At 41.2% G+C, this 15,441-nt stretch overlaps 1 protein-coding gene across 4 annotated transcripts; it reads left to right on the top strand.

Moving 5' to 3' along the window:
* Window positions 1–1,446: 1,446 nt before the first annotated feature.
* On the top strand, window positions 1,447–14,397 carry PCDH18 (protocadherin 18). Of its 4 annotated transcripts, none has more exons than XM_059066456.2 (4): window positions 1,447–4,401; window positions 5,162–5,250; window positions 5,341–5,504; window positions 13,571–14,397. In XM_059066456.2, exons 1-4 carry the CDS (start codon window positions 1,924–1,926, stop codon window positions 14,239–14,241), a joined length of 3,402 nt encoding a protein of 1,133 aa, XP_058922439.1. In that variant the 5' UTR covers window positions 1,447–1,923; the 3' UTR covers window positions 14,242–14,397. The 4 variants fall into 4 exon arrangements, with proteins under 4 accessions (XP_058922439.1, XP_058922440.1, XP_066892781.1 ...); XM_059066457.2 differs by having other exon boundaries at window positions 1,470–4,401; window positions 5,165–5,250; XM_067036680.1 differs by having other exon boundaries at window positions 1,491–4,401; window positions 5,165–5,250; window positions 13,662–14,397.
* Window positions 14,398–15,441: the final 1,044 nt, after the last annotated feature.

The following is a 15,441-nucleotide window of genomic DNA, read 5'->3' as shown; positions in this document are numbered from 1 at the left end:
GCTTCTGAATGCCTAAAAAAGAAGGAGAGGTCACGCTACGACTCCGACTCATCTGCTTTCTTTTTTGGAAAGAACCTTCTTAGTTTAGCTGAGCTCTGCTGAGAGTAAGCAAAGTGGAAAAATCAGAAAATTACTTTTTAAAAATATGTTTCTGGGGGCAAAAGAGGGAGCGGGAGAAAATAAATGGAAAAAAAGTGACAGTGAGATTAGGTGAAAGAGCAAATATGCAAGTGGATGAAAACAGCTGAGGAATAATGCAAGAGGTATGAAAAAAAGCAGCAAGAAAAGAGCCATGATGATAAACTTAAAGGGAACAGCAGAGCAGAAAGAACATCATAAATAATCATATTTTCAAATAGGAAGAACATATCAGTTTCTGTGACCCGGATAGAGCACAAACCTCCCATGATATTTCCTTAGCATTCTGATGCACACAAAATGCAATTTTCAGCTCAGGCATTTTATTCTTCAATGTAAACAATCTTTGGGTTTTTAAAATACATATCCTAAAAGTGTTTTCATACATAATACATATATCATAAAAATTTGACGTGTAAACTGCTGAGTCCATGTCCCCCCAAGTATTCATTGTGAAGACTCACCGCGTAGAGCTAGTACCTTATGGTAGAAATGGACATGCTAAAGCATGGAATGTCTTTTACCAAAGGTAAACAGGATTTTCTGAAGTACAGGACAAAGAAACATCATAGCCAATTTTGCCCAAACTCGAGGAAGGGAGTGTCATGAGGTAGAACTGCATTGTTAATTAGTTTCAAATGCTTTGGTGTTCCTTTAAATCCTTGCTAATTAAGAGAAATCAAGAGTGGAAAATAGCCCCTTTCCTATCTTCAAGGAACAAAGATGAAAGAAAAACAGAAAATGAAACCTCTTTGCTTGTTGCGTTCTTTAAAACAGAGCCCCAAGAAAATCTGCTTGCGCTCCCAGAAGGAGAAAGCCCCGAGTATTTACAGAGGGGGAGGGGAAGGAGGCGGGCTGAGAAGCCTAATTAGAAGCAAGTTTTCACATTTTATTAAATTCCTCCACCAACAAAATGCACTTAGAGGTATTTTAAGTAAAACCAGTACTTAAGGACTATGAAAAGCAAGATGATTGCATGTTTGTGGAAGAAGAAAGGGCAATTAAGAAAACCAGGCCAATTTAAAATGCCATATAAATCAAGGCGACCAGAAGTTGATTTAAAGTTTGTCTTCTGTCATTTGTCTCTCCTTTGTCGTGGCACGCTCGGAGAAAGTGAACGCGGGGGACGGAGCGGGGCGGGGGAGGGGAGGGGAGGGGAGGGGAGGGGAGGCGTGGAGGTGGGGAGCCTCTCGGATCCTCCTCCTCCGTCTCGCTCCGTCTCCCTCCTTCTCCCACCCGCCCGCCCCGCCCTCGCTTTGCGGACTCCACCGGCTTCAGATTTGGAAGGACGCTGATTGGCTGGAAGCGATTCAACGCACGCGGGGCAAGAGAGCTTTGTCTGAGTTGAAGCGAAGTTGGACCGATCTTAGGCTGGAGTCAGCAGTCGCGGGCGCTTGGTCTGCAGCCGAGCGGAGAAAAGGAGAAAAGAATCGCTGCGAAAAGAGCCACTGCGGACTCCGCCAGCGCCCTGCGATAGACGGACGCCGGCTGCACAAGGGGGAAAACGCGGACGTGACGCCCTTTCGCCTGCCAGGGGGACCCACAGCCGCACCAATGCAAGGACTGGACTCCACGCCGATAAGATCTGGAAGGCGTGACACGGTGTGTATGAAACAAACGTTTGCGAGCTGTTAATTGCTGTGCTGTGTTATTAAGAGACGCTTTCAAGTTTCGAGTACCAAATGTAGCCTAGCTTTTAAGGTGCCAAAGGAAGTTGAGGGAAATTGCTTTGCTGGTTTAACTTGCTCTGTGAGAGGAATCTCCTAAAACTGACCGCTGTGCCCGATGAATGCTAAAATGCACTTTAGATTTGTTTTTGCACTCCTGGTGGTGTCTTTCAACTCCGACGTACTGGGCAAGAATCTGAAATACAGGATTTATGAGGAGCAGACAGTTGGCTCGGTCATTGCAAGACTATCAGAGGATGTGGCTGATGTTTTAGTTAAGCTACCGAATCCTTTTACTGTCCGCTTCCGAGCCATGCAAAGGGGAAATTCCCCTCTACTCGTGGTCAACGAGGATAGCGGGGAAATCAGCATAGGGGCAAAAATTGACCGCGAGCAACTATGCCAGAAAAACTTGAACTGTTCCATAGAGTTTGATGTGATCACGCTACCCACTGAGCATCTGCAGCTTTTCCACATTGAAGTTGAAGTGCTGGATATTAATGACAATTCTCCCCAGTTTTCAAGGCCTCTCATACCAATTGAGATATCAGAGAGTGCGGCAGTTGGGACTCGTATCCCTCTGGACAGTGCATTTGATCCGGATGTTGGGGAAAATTCCCTCCACACGTACTCTCTCTCTGCCAATGATTTTTTTAATATCGAGGTTCGGACTAGGACTGATGGAGCTAAGTATGCAGAGCTCATAGTGGTTAGAGAGCTCGATCGGGAGCTGAAGTCAAGCTATGAGCTTCAGCTCACCGCCTCGGACATGGGGGTGCCTCAGAGGTCCGGCTCATCCATACTAAAAATCAGCATTTCAGACTCTAATGACAACAGCCCTGCTTTTGAGCAGCAGTCTTATATAATACAGCTCTTAGAAAACTCCCCCATTGGCACTTTGCTGCTAGATCTGAATGCCACTGATCCAGATGAGGGCGCTAATGGGAAAATCGTCTATTCCTTCAGCAGTCATGTGTCTCCCAAAATTATAGAGACTTTTAAGATTGATTCAGAAAGAGGACATTTGACTCTTTTCAAGCAAGTGGATTATGAAATCACCAAGTCCTATGAGATTGATGTTCAGGCCCAGGATTTGGGTCCCAATTCAATCCCAGCTCATTGCAAGATTATAATTAAGGTTGTGGATGTTAATGACAATAAACCTGAAATTAACATAAACCTCATGTCCCCTGGAAAAGAAGAAATATCTTATATTTTTGAAGGGGATCCTATTGACACATTTGTTGCCTTGGTCAGGGTTCAGGACAAGGATTCTGGGCTGAATGGAGAAATAGTCTGTAGGCTTCACGGACATGGTCACTTTAAGCTTCAGAAGACGTACGAAAACAATTATTTGATCTTGACAAATGCCACGCTGGATAGGGAAAAGAGGTCTGAATACAGTTTGACTGTAATCGCAGAGGACAAGGGGACACCCAGTCTCTCAACAGTAAAACATTTTACTGTTCAAGTCAATGATGTAAATGACAACCCACCCCACTTCCAGAGAAGTCGATACGAATTTGCAATCTCAGAGAATAACTCGCCAGGGGCATATATCACCACTGTTACGGCCACAGATCCTGATCTTGGAGAAAATGGGCAAGTGACATATACCATTCTGGAGAGCTCTATCCTGGGAAGTTCCATAACTACATATGTAACCATTGACCCGTCTAACGGAGCCGTCTACGCCCTCAGAATCTTTGACCATGAGGAGTTGAGTCAGATTACTTTTGTGGTCGAAGCAAGAGACGGTGGAAGTCCAAAGCAGCTTGTAAGCAATACCACAGTTGCGTTCACCATCATTGACGAAAACGATAACGCCCCTGTGGTTATAGGGCCTGCACTGCGCAATAATACTGCAGAAATCTCCATCCCCAAAGGGGCTGAAAGCGGCTTTCACGTCACAAGAATAAGGGCAATGGACAGAGACTCTGGTGTGAATGCTGAACTCAGCTGCTCCATAGTAGCAGGTAATGAGGAGAACATCTTTGTAATTGATCCACGATCATGTGACATCCATACCAACGTCAGCATGGAATCTGTTCCCTACACAGAATGGGAGCTCTCAGTTATCATCCAGGACAAAGGCAATCCTCAGCTGCATACCAAAGTCCTTCTGAAGTGTATGATCTTTGAATATGCAGAGTCAGTGACAAGTACAGCAATGACCTCAGTAAGCCAGGCATCCCTGGATGTCTCCATGATTATAATCATTTCCTTGGGAGCAATTTGTGCAGTGTTGTTGGTTATTATGGTGCTGTTTGCAACTAGGTGTCACCGAGAAAAGAAAGACACTAGATCCTACAACTGCAGGGTAGCGGAATCAACTTACCAGCATCACCCAAAAAGACCCTCCAGGCAGATCCACAAAGGGGACATCACGTTGGTGCCTACCGTAAATGGCACTCTGCCCATCAGATCTCATCACAGGCCGTCTCCTTCTTCATCTCCTACCTTAGAAAGAGGGCAAATGGGCAGCCGGCAGAGTCACAACAGTCACCAGTCCCTCAACAGTTTGGTGACAATCTCATCGAACCACGTGCCAGAGAATTTCTCATTAGAACTCACCCATGCCACCCCTGCTGTTGAGGTAAGATCATACCCTCCACCTATTCACTGACAAAGTCAGCCGTTAGGGATCAGAAGTTGTGTATGTGTTAGTTCTTAAACGTTTCCATTGCTAAGTAACAATACTAACAATATGCAAATCAAATAGGATACCAGTTACATTATGTAGGTAGAGCAAGTATACACACCTTTTGCATACTGTCTTAAGTTTTTCATAAAGAATTTACTTGCATGTACCATGTGTAATATTGAAAAGTAAATGTGAAGCTAGCAAAAGACTATCTAGTTAGAGTCCCGTTATCCTCAGATTATGATACTTCAAGCTAGACATAAACAGGCTGGCTTTATTCTCAATAGTTGTGGTCTCTAAGAAAAATAAGAAACTGGGGTCATTTGTTCAGCTTTTGAAATGTTTCAGACATTAGTTTAACTACATGTGTTAGAATGTATTTTACAGCATTTCCCATGTATTTTTATAACTGATCACTTTTATCTGCACTATAAGACAGAGGGAATCAATCAGTTTTCTATAAAGGAGTCCTCTTTCAAAAAGAGAACGTCAGCTGTATGAGAGCATCCGAATGTCTCTGGGATGTATTTCAGTTCCGTCTGGTGGCTGGCTGAGTGGTCCTTCAGAGTCTAGCATGTGTAAATCTTTAGAACGGAGATAGTATGTTCAATTAATTAGCATGAAATAGTGAGTAACTGTATTTGCTTGCTGCAGGCTTTTGAGTATTGGGGGATTTGTTTCCAGGAATCAGTACTGTCTGTTTGGTTTCCAGCAGGTCTCCCAGCTTCTTTCAATGCTTCACCAGGGACAGTATCAACCAAGGCCAAGTTTTCGAGGAAACAAATATTCCAGGAGCTATAGGTATGAATTACCCTTGTGCCACCTATGAAGTCTCAGGTAACACGAATGCTGCAGACTAAAATCTATACTTTCTCTGATTTCTCCTTCTAGATATGCCCTTCAAGACATGGACAAGTTTAGCTTGAAAGACAGTGGCCGCGGTGATAGTGAAGCGGGAGACAGTGATTATGATTTGGGGCGAGATTCTCCAATAGACAGGCTTCTGGGCGAAGGATTCAGCGACCTGTTTCTTACAGATGGAAGAATTCCAGCAGGTAAGAGCGTGGTGATAGATAAATCCTTCTTTTCAGATCGACCACACCAGTGAAGTGAGGAATTTCTCCCATGCTTTTATTTCTTCTTTGTTCTTTGCACTAAAGTATCCGTAATACACACACCGTTAGCAGTGAACATAGACTGAAACGATTTTAAACTGTTTAATTAAAATTCATAGTAAACAGTTGGTAGAGAAAGGGAATAAGCAGGAGAGCTTAAGAGGACAAGAAGGAAGGAGTGGGGAGAGGAGGAGAGAAAACGACCCCACTCCCCTCCTCTCTCCACCCCATCTGCTACCACCATAGGACACTCTTGGGCAACTCTGTAAAATTACGGGGTGGTTGTTTTTATTCAGAGAGCCTGTTTTGGTGCCTAGCGGTGAACTGGACTGTAATTTGGAGGACACATTTCCTGCGATGGGAACCAAGTCGCATAACCAGAGATTAAAATACGCCAGGGAATGGTACACTTTCATCACTAAAAATAGGAGAAAGAATGCATCTCTGTAGGTGGTAGGCAAGGAATAATTGTGCCACCTTTCATTTTATGTGTCCACTGTAAATGGAAGAGGAACAGGAGTCCAGGAGGGGAATTTATAACTACACAGCTAGATGGAGGAGGCCCTATTAAGTTACGAGCTATATTTTCCTTAGACTCCCTTCTCTCTAATCCTGCAGTAGAAACTCTCAGGTCCCGCTGAGTAAATACTGACTGCATGCATCACTGTAGCGACCCTGTTACTAAAGACTGTAATAATATATCAACCCTTAGGAACATATTCCTTTGGCTACTTATGTTTCTAAATTCCACGGAATGTTGATCGAATAACTGCCACTTGACAGATGAATAAGTGAAGTGATAAATGAAAGAAAGGCAGAACAAAACTCTATTACCTTGCTGAGTCCATGGAACAACTGTTTTCTAAGTACAGATAAATAAGAGAGTTTAGGAAATAGACATGGGAGAGCTGCAGAGAGCCAGAGAAATTCCGGGGAAATCAGTACATAGGAACTCGATCTCTCGTAAATTGGAGGAGTAGTGGTGGCGGTAGCTGTAGCGGTATGAATATCAGCCCTAGCAGTCGCAGCAGTGGTTAGCAGCGGCGCCGGAGCACCCACTCTGGGCCCACGAGGAATTCTATACCTGAACAACCTCTTGTAACACTTTGACGTAGGAATCAATGGTGGCGGTAATAACAGTAGTGTTCATATTTTTTTTTTAGACTTGAAAACTGAAGCTTATAAAGGTTAAAAAAAGTATCCAAAATCCAGCAATTTGTACATGATAGAGGTGAGATTTGAACCTATCCCTCTACTCATGAAACACTAATGTATCAAGAATAATATAAAGTAACAGGTTTTTATTTTTTTGTAATATGTTGAACGTCATATTTGTTCTTACATTCTGAAGTCTTACAGTACTACCGTCTGTAACCTATTAAATGCTGCTTATTTCATTATGCTATTACCGTAATAGATATGCATTTCTGGCAGGATGAATGTATGGGAAGAAGGGCTACAATCAATGTACATTGAGAGCCGAGATCCTTACAGTCACCCATGGTGTCTTTTTCTTTTTCTTTTTTTAATGCATAGACTCCCTAGACCCATTTAAAGAGAAATCCTTGAAGACCTAGTGGAATACATATGGCCTAAGACAGCTTGCTCAAAGAGAAACAGTTTTATCTTACCCATGAAATGAAAGAGCAGGCTGAATTTCTATGATTCTGTGATCCTGATGGAACTCTAATTTTGAATCAGATGATTTCCCAAATTACATTATTTCATAACACAGAAAAGTAACATCATGGGTATTATATCAATTATCTCATTCTATGTTATTTTTTCAGTTGTAGAAAGTCGACTCATTGACACAATTCTATCAGTATAGTTAAAAGGAGAATAACTGCTCCTACTTAGATAACCTCGCCATTTCTGAGCCTAAATTATACCTAAAGTCCTTTTATAATTCTGAAATGGTATAATTCAATAGCTAATCATGGCCTAATATTTTAAAAAAGGTCACGACGCCTCTGTCACTCTATCCTATATTTTCAAAGTTACCACCACCAGCTGTGTTCATGGCAGGAGAGTTACCTAATGCTTGAATTAAAGTAATTAAAATAAATGTTCAAGAAGAGAGACATCTGGGAAGCAACAGGTAGACACCGATAAACTCTAGATAATAGTGAGTCTTATTTAGTGAGTAAGCTGAGTGTCCTCCTAAGTTACATTTCTTTTCAAAGTTAGAGGCTCACCTTTATATTCTCACCAACACCAGTGAATATATAGACGGTTCTTTAGAAAACAATTCCATATTTACACAGTCATACTTAATCTGGGTGTGTGGTGGGAGAGCTGGGGTATGGCATCGTACTGCAATAGATTGTCTCGGAATACATACACTTCTGCCCGACTAGCAACCTGTCTCTCTGTGGGGTGTTGTAGAAAGTATTCTAGAGGCATAGAGCACCAGGAAATCACCAGTGATCCATGAAATATCTTAAGCTTTATGCACGGTTGGCTATTAGAAATGTGCATAATCAAATATCTGTACAAAGATAACCATCCCTTAATTATGACCATCATTCTGATGATACATCACCCATATTCTGGCTTATTCTTCACCCTGGCAGCTTCTGCAGGCGCATTAGGGTGTAAAATTTGTGATTTGTAAACTTTATATTCCCAGGAAATATCCCAAGTAGGAAAAAAAAAAAAAAAAAAAAAAAGTAAGTCCACATCTGAATGCCATTAACAGAAATCAGCACGGTTTTTCTAAAGCAGGAATATTTTTAGAACTTCAGTGTCTTATTCCAACAATGTTTTTTCTGCATTAGACTGTGATCAAATATAGATTATGTGATGTTGCTTTGCCTGCCAGACAGGGTCATTTCTGGTCATTCATTCTATTAATTCCCACAGGAGGGTCCTGCATTCTGAGCAGTAAAGTCAGCACGCATTTTTGTCTGTTGGCTAATGTTAGTCAACATACTTTCTTCCTTACTCAGTCAACTTTGAACCACAACACTACACATATGCTTGCAAAATCTCGCTTTTCCCAAAGTGCTAGCTACACCAGGATGTTCTTGTGATACTTCTCGATAGGCGCATTCCATTTTTTTATCATTGTATCATCTGTGATTACTTAATTCAAACATTTGTCTTTAATTCCACGTCCTCACCATTCGCATGGCTGGTATCCTACTTCCGGCCTTTCTTCCATGGCTGGTTTCCTGTACCAGCACATGAATTGATACTCACTCTCCAGTAGCTTCTTTCTTTCATACAGCTTGAACAACTTTTTCAGAACATTTTAATTTATACTTTTTGTTTCAAAAGCAATAATTGACTTTTGTTGTCTGGCAACAACTGATTCAGCTATTTATCTTGGCATTCCAAGGCCAATGAAATCCACTCCTTGCTTATTAACTTTCAAATTTTTTTTTTGTATCTTTTGCAATAGGCAGAGCCCTCTCTTTGTGTAACACACCCATCCTTTGCTCAGGTCACCTTTCTACCTGAAAAACTGGCTTCTCTTCACTTTGTCTTCTATTCATCTCTCAAAGTTGTTTCAAGTTGCTCTTCCTTTAACTACTTCAGCATCCACCTCTACTCTTTTTTCTTTTCTTTTTTAAAATTTTATTTTTACTGAAGTAGAGTTGCTGTACAATATTATATAAGTTATAGATGTACAATATAGTGATTCACAATTTTTAAAGGTTATACTCCATTTACAGTTATTATAGAATATTGGCTATATTCCCTGTGCTGTACAATATATCCTTGTAGCTTATTTATTTTATACCTAACAGTTTGTACCGCTTAATCCCTTACCCCTATCTTGCCCCTCCCCCCTTCCCTCTCTCCACTGTTAACCACTAGCTTGTTCTCTACATCCGTGAGTCTGCTTCTTTTTTGTTATATTCACTACTTTGTTGTAGTTTTTTAGATTCCACATATAAGTCACATCGTACAGTATTTTTTTTTTTTCTTTTTTTAACATGCCCTCATCACTGTATAGTTTGGCACTTTAACTGGGCATTTATGACCTCATTTGTAACACTTGATTATTCTTATACCAGAAGCCATTTGAGGGCAGGAAGCTATCATAGCACTTTACATATGGCAGGCTCTTACTAGATAATTGACTGATCACTCAATGACTAATGGCTTGATAGATGGTAGGCATATGTTTTTCTTCTTCTGTCCCATCTATAAGGTCTAGCACAGGGGCAAAACTGGCCATCATCAGGCTGTGGGAAGAAAGAGTTCTCTGTTTCCCCATGACTTTCCCTTTCCAGAGGAAATTTAACCACCTGACAGAGTTTTCAAGGAGCGACAGGAAGGTTGGCTACTTACATCACTAGCCAACAAGTTCTGATTCATTGGATACGGTGTGGAACATCTGTGGCACTAAGTTACATGTACACTGAGGATGATTTCGAACAGTTGAGTCTTAGGAAAAAGCTTGAAAATATCAATGAAATTAAGAAATGCCCTCTCCTGTGTCACTGCTCTTCCATCTCTATTATTTTGCCCCTCCTTCTCTCCATTAGTCTTTATCGTCAATTTTTCATATTTTTTGAATTTTAAATTTTTATGTTAATGAATTTTTTTATTACTAAAGCCCCATGTATTTACTGTGAAGTTATAAAATAGCATTCCCTGTCTAAAAACTCCTATGACCAAATTTATTTTTACTTTGAACTGTTGTTTGAATCACCCAGACGGTACTGATGGCTATTTTCATTACGTTCAGCTCTCCAGAAAGCCGATCATGCTCCGGATCCTTAGAAGCTTGTGTAATTTTTCCCTTTTCCCCATGTCATTAAACATCAAAACAAAACAAAGCCAATCAAACAATTAAGTCCTTCCCACAGAATTAAAGACCCGAAACCAAATGAAGAGGTGTCATCAGGTCTGTTGCCCTTCCTTCTAAAAGGATGTGAGTAAGACAATATAGACAGGTCTCCTTTCCATTTTCGGAGATTCAGGGAATTAGGAAAAGAATTTCATTACCACTTTGATAGTTATTTCAGTACTTAGAAAAGCTCACTGCTATGAAGGGATTCCAGTTACTTTCGACACATTTTGGTTTTGTCCACCCTTAAAGGATGAACAACGATAGCTGGTAAATATTTCCAAATAGTAATAAAGGAATTAAGTCAGCGCATCTAAACATCTTTTTATTCTTGCTTATTTAAATTTAACCCTTCTTCATAGCAAAATGACACAATGATTCTCAATATTGCTGTCTTTCTGTCATGCCATTGTGATTCCCATGGGACTGGCTTTCCCACTATCCAGCATCTTCCCTACTTTGAATTTCTAGCCTTCCTAGCAAGCAGACCTTTCTTCTCACAGTTCTTGCTCTCATTTTTGTCCCTCAACTTACCCCTTCTCTATTAAAAAATGGAGGCCCACGGGCTTCCCTGGAGGCGCAGTGGTTGAGAGTCCGCCTGCCGATGCAGGGGACGCGGGTTCGTGCCCCGGTCCGGGAGGATCCCACGTGCCCCGGGGCGGCTGGGTCCGTGAGCCATGGCCACTGAGCCTGCGCGTCCGCAACGGGAGAGGCCACAACAGTGAGAGGCCCGCGTACCGCAAAAAAAAAAAAAAAAAAAAAAAAAAAAAAAAAAAAAATTGAGGCCCAGAATGGATGAGGTATAAGGACAGAATTATCTTTCAAGGCTCAAATGATGAAAAGCAGTGACTTCCACACCTCTGAACAAAGTCCTTTCCTTCTCCTTTTCTGCAAGGCAACATTTATTCTTCACTTTTCTTTTTTGTGCATAAATCTTTTCCAAAATTTTGTTTTAAGGCATAAGAACACGAAATACGGGATCTACCCTGCTAACGAAGTTTTAACTGTACAATATAGTAGCATTAACTGTAGGTAGAGTGTTGAACAGTGGAGCTCTTGAACTTAATCTTGCTTAACTGAAAATGTATGCCTGTTAATCAGCAATTCCCCATTTCCCCCTCTCCCTAATCCCTGCTGACCACCATTTCACTCCTGGATTCTATGAATTTGACCATTTTAGACGCCTCATATACAGGGGATCATGCAGTTATGTGTCCTCCTGTGACTAGCTTATTTCGCTAAGCTTAATGTCCTCAAGATCCATCCACACTATCATATATTAGAGAGTCTTCTTCTTTTTTAAGGTGGAATAATATTCCATTGTATGCATATACTACATTTCCATTAAACATTCGGTGGACATTTAGTTGTTTTCACATCTTGGCTATTGTGAACAGTGCTGTAGTGAACAGAAGAATGCTAATATCTCTTCGAGATCCTGATTTCAGTTCTTTTGGATAAATATCCAAAGATGGGATTACTGGCTTATATGGTAGTTCTCTGTTTTATAATTGTTTGAGTAACCTCCATATTATTTTCCATACTGGTTTCACCATTTTACATTCCCCACAACAGTGTACAAGGGTTCCAAGTTTTCCTCAACCCCCCCCCCCACCTGTTATTGTTTGGGTTGTTTTGGTTTGTGTTTTATTACAGCCATCCTGTAATAAAACTGGTTTGAGGTGATTTCTCATTGTTCTTTTTAATTTGCATTTCCCTGATGATTAGAAAATATGTAGCAAATGCCTACTCTATGCAGACACTTTGGACCTTTCCCAGGTGCTGTGGATACAGCAATAAGCACACTGGCTTATAAGCACATAAGCTTTCCCTGACCAGGGATTTGGAATTGGTCAAGAGTCAGCCTTTTTTTAGCAACAACTTGGGAGGAAGAGAGATCTTTCCTAAGCAGCCAGATCTGCAGAATTAGCTCTGAATATGTAAGAATGGCTGATATCAATCCAATTTTCATTCAAATCTAAGATAATTACTTTGCATTTTCTGAATTCTGTCATTTGCTCTAAAATGAAATCATGATATTGAAGAGACCTAAGCTGTCACTGAAAAAGATGGATGGTTTGTGGAGTATATTTTACATCTTCGCATTTTTGGTTGTTCTGTAGTTTAGTTATCACATTTGCCATATTTAGAGTTTTGCCCTCTTCATTTTTCTGCTTTTCTCATATCATCGATTATTTTCTAGCAGTGTAAACACTCACACTCCAACAGTGCATCATAACATCTGGAAGAACTAACCCGTGGTTTTTCATATTCCTCTTCCTTTGATGACTTTTCCGACTCTTTGAATTTCAAAACCTCTAAAAGACTTCTTAACAGGGTAACTGCAGATATCTGCCTGGTATTTGAGGATAATTTGCACTGCTGTTTTAAGGAACAAGTCGATAAATAATCCAGAATACTTTTAAGAGAGATTGATAAGTATAATTACCTGATAGCTTATTATATTCTCAATGCCTCCATTAAAAGCAGAGTAGGTGGGCTTCCCTGGTGGCGCAGTGGTTGAGAATCCGCCTGCCGATGCAGGGGACGCGGGTTCGTGTCCCGGTCCGGGAGGATCCCACGTGCCGCGGAGCGGCTGGGCCCGTGAGCCATGGCCGCTGGGCCTGCGCGTCCGGAGCCTGTGCTCCGCAACGGGAGAGGCCACAGCAGTGAGAGGCCCGCATACCGCAAAAAAAAAAAAAAAAAAAAAAAAAAAAAGCAGAGTAGGTCAGATAGACCTCAATATCTAGAAGGTACTCAATGGTATTACTCAAGGCTTATCTGGTGGCACTCTAAAGTGATGGATTTCCCCTTCCAGCTCTGGGTTTTTATAGAGTTTACGTTCAGCAAATATTTCATCACCCACACCTTAGCTCTTTTCCAAACTTCTTCATTAGTAAGTTGTCAATCCATTTTCTCATTACATGAGTAGCAGACGATATCCCTGAGAAGTACATGAGCCATAAGCCTCCTTTGCTTATCTGATAGACAAAAACAGATATATCCCAGGTCCATAAAACCAGGAGTCAAATCCACGTTGTAATCGTAGTCTACCTCACGTGTATAATAATGGGTTCGTATCCTGGTCATCGTTTAAAATTGTCTTATTCTACGTTTTAAAAGATAAAATGATAATTTTTTTCTATTATTTTGAGTCACACGAAGTATAATAACGAATGCCCCCTGCTTTCCTTGAGTGCAGCTATGAGGCTGTGCACGGAAGAGTGCAGGGTCCTGGGACACTCTGACCAGTGCTGGATGCCACCTCTGCCCTCACCTTCCTCTGATTATAGGAGTAACGTGTTTATTCCGGGGGAAGAATTCCCGGCACAGCCCCAGCAGCAACATCCGCATCCGAGTCTTGAGGATGACCCCCAGCCGGTAGATTCCGGTGAGAAGAAGAAGAGTTTTTCCACTTTTGGGAAGGACTCCCCAAACGAGGAGGACTCCGAGGATACCAGCACGTCCTCTCTGCTCTCAGAAATGAGCAACGTGTTCCAGCGCCTCTTACCCCCTTCCCTGGACGCCTATCCTGAGTGCGGCGAGATGGATCGATCCAACTCTCTGGAACGCCGGAAGGGACCGCTGTCAGCCAAGACGGTGGGTTACCCCCAAGGGGTGGCGGCCTGGGCGGCCAGTACGCATTTTCAAAACCCCACCACCAACTCCGGCCCCCCCCCACTTGGCACTCATGCCAGCGTGCAGCCTTCTTCAAAATGGTTGCCGGCCATGGAGGAGATCCCTGAAAATTATGAGGAGGATGATTTTGACAACGTGCTCAGCCACCTCGGTGACGGCAAACACGAACTCATGGATGCCAGCGAGCTAGTGGCTGAGATTAACAAACTGCTCCAAGATGTCCGCCAGAGCTAGGAAACGACAGCCAAGCATTTTTGTTCCCATGTACGTGGAAGCAGGGGACAGCGAAAACCCTGAAAGAACTGGCATGGCCACATAGTTGCATTTATCATAAATGTGTCTGTGTATATTGAATATTAAATACTGTATTTTCGTATGTACACGATGCAAGTGTGGTTATTTTAATCTGTATTTTAAAAATACATTGGTACCTTATATTTATGTGTAATTTAACAGACAAATTTTATTTTTTTATTCCCATGGCAGACGTGTGTCTCCGAATCATGTAGAAACTAGCCACTGCTCAAATCGGATATACTATTCAACCACAAAGTATAAAGGCGCTGCTTAGATTAGTTCTGTTGGGGAAGCAACTGTTATGCTGGAGGAACAATCCCTCTAAAGCATTATTCAAGTCTTAAGTTCCATTAAGTGATCCAGCTTCTTTTTTCTTTGACTTTTTTTAAAAAAAAAGTAAGCATCAAGAAAAATGTTTAACTCTTTTATTATTATCTTTGTTATTATTTTTACTGGTCTCTGCTAGTTCTGATAGTTCAACTCTTAGAGTAAAATTGAAACATGAGGTGAAATTTTATTTCAGGACTGGGAAGTCTCTTTCACAGACAATGAGGTCAAAAAACAGGACTAGAGTCAGTTTTCTCACTCCCAGGCTAATACTATTACAGGGCATCACACTGGCCTGTTCTGGAGACTATTTCTCCTAAAGTATTATCATCTATTAATAATCAAGGTAAACAATGAATTTTATTCCAGCCTTGTAATAGGAGAGGTGCCCCAAGGAAATGGAATCTGTCTTTTCAATGGATAACAGTGTGTATTTTAACAGCATAAAGTATTAATGGACACAGACAATTATGTCGGTGTCCCTCCTAGGGTAGTAAATATAATTGATTTATCCTGAAACTCTTCTATTTGAATCTTCCCCTCTCCTCTCACAATACTTGAACATGTTTATTTTTTGTAATGTTTTTCGCTATATCTCTTCACTCTTAGCTTTTGTCTCTAGTGCATGATCTCATATTTTTGCTTTTATTTTTAGTATAAGAACATTTATACAATTACTGTTTTTGTTATTGCAATTCTGTTTTATTTGTTGTGTGACAAACGGCAAATTCTTTATTTATTGTGCTGTTATCTCTCTGTGTGGAATGCCTTGGAAAGGGAGATCGTTGTTTTTATGACTGTTCTCATGTA

The sequence above is a fragment of the Kogia breviceps genome, chromosome 6 (assembly GCF_026419965.1).
Source record: "Kogia breviceps isolate mKogBre1 chromosome 6, mKogBre1 haplotype 1, whole genome shotgun sequence".
In the NCBI taxonomy this organism is placed as follows: domain Eukaryota; kingdom Metazoa; phylum Chordata; class Mammalia; order Artiodactyla; family Physeteridae; genus Kogia; species Kogia breviceps.
This window is presented reverse-complemented; position numbering and strand designations above follow the sequence as displayed.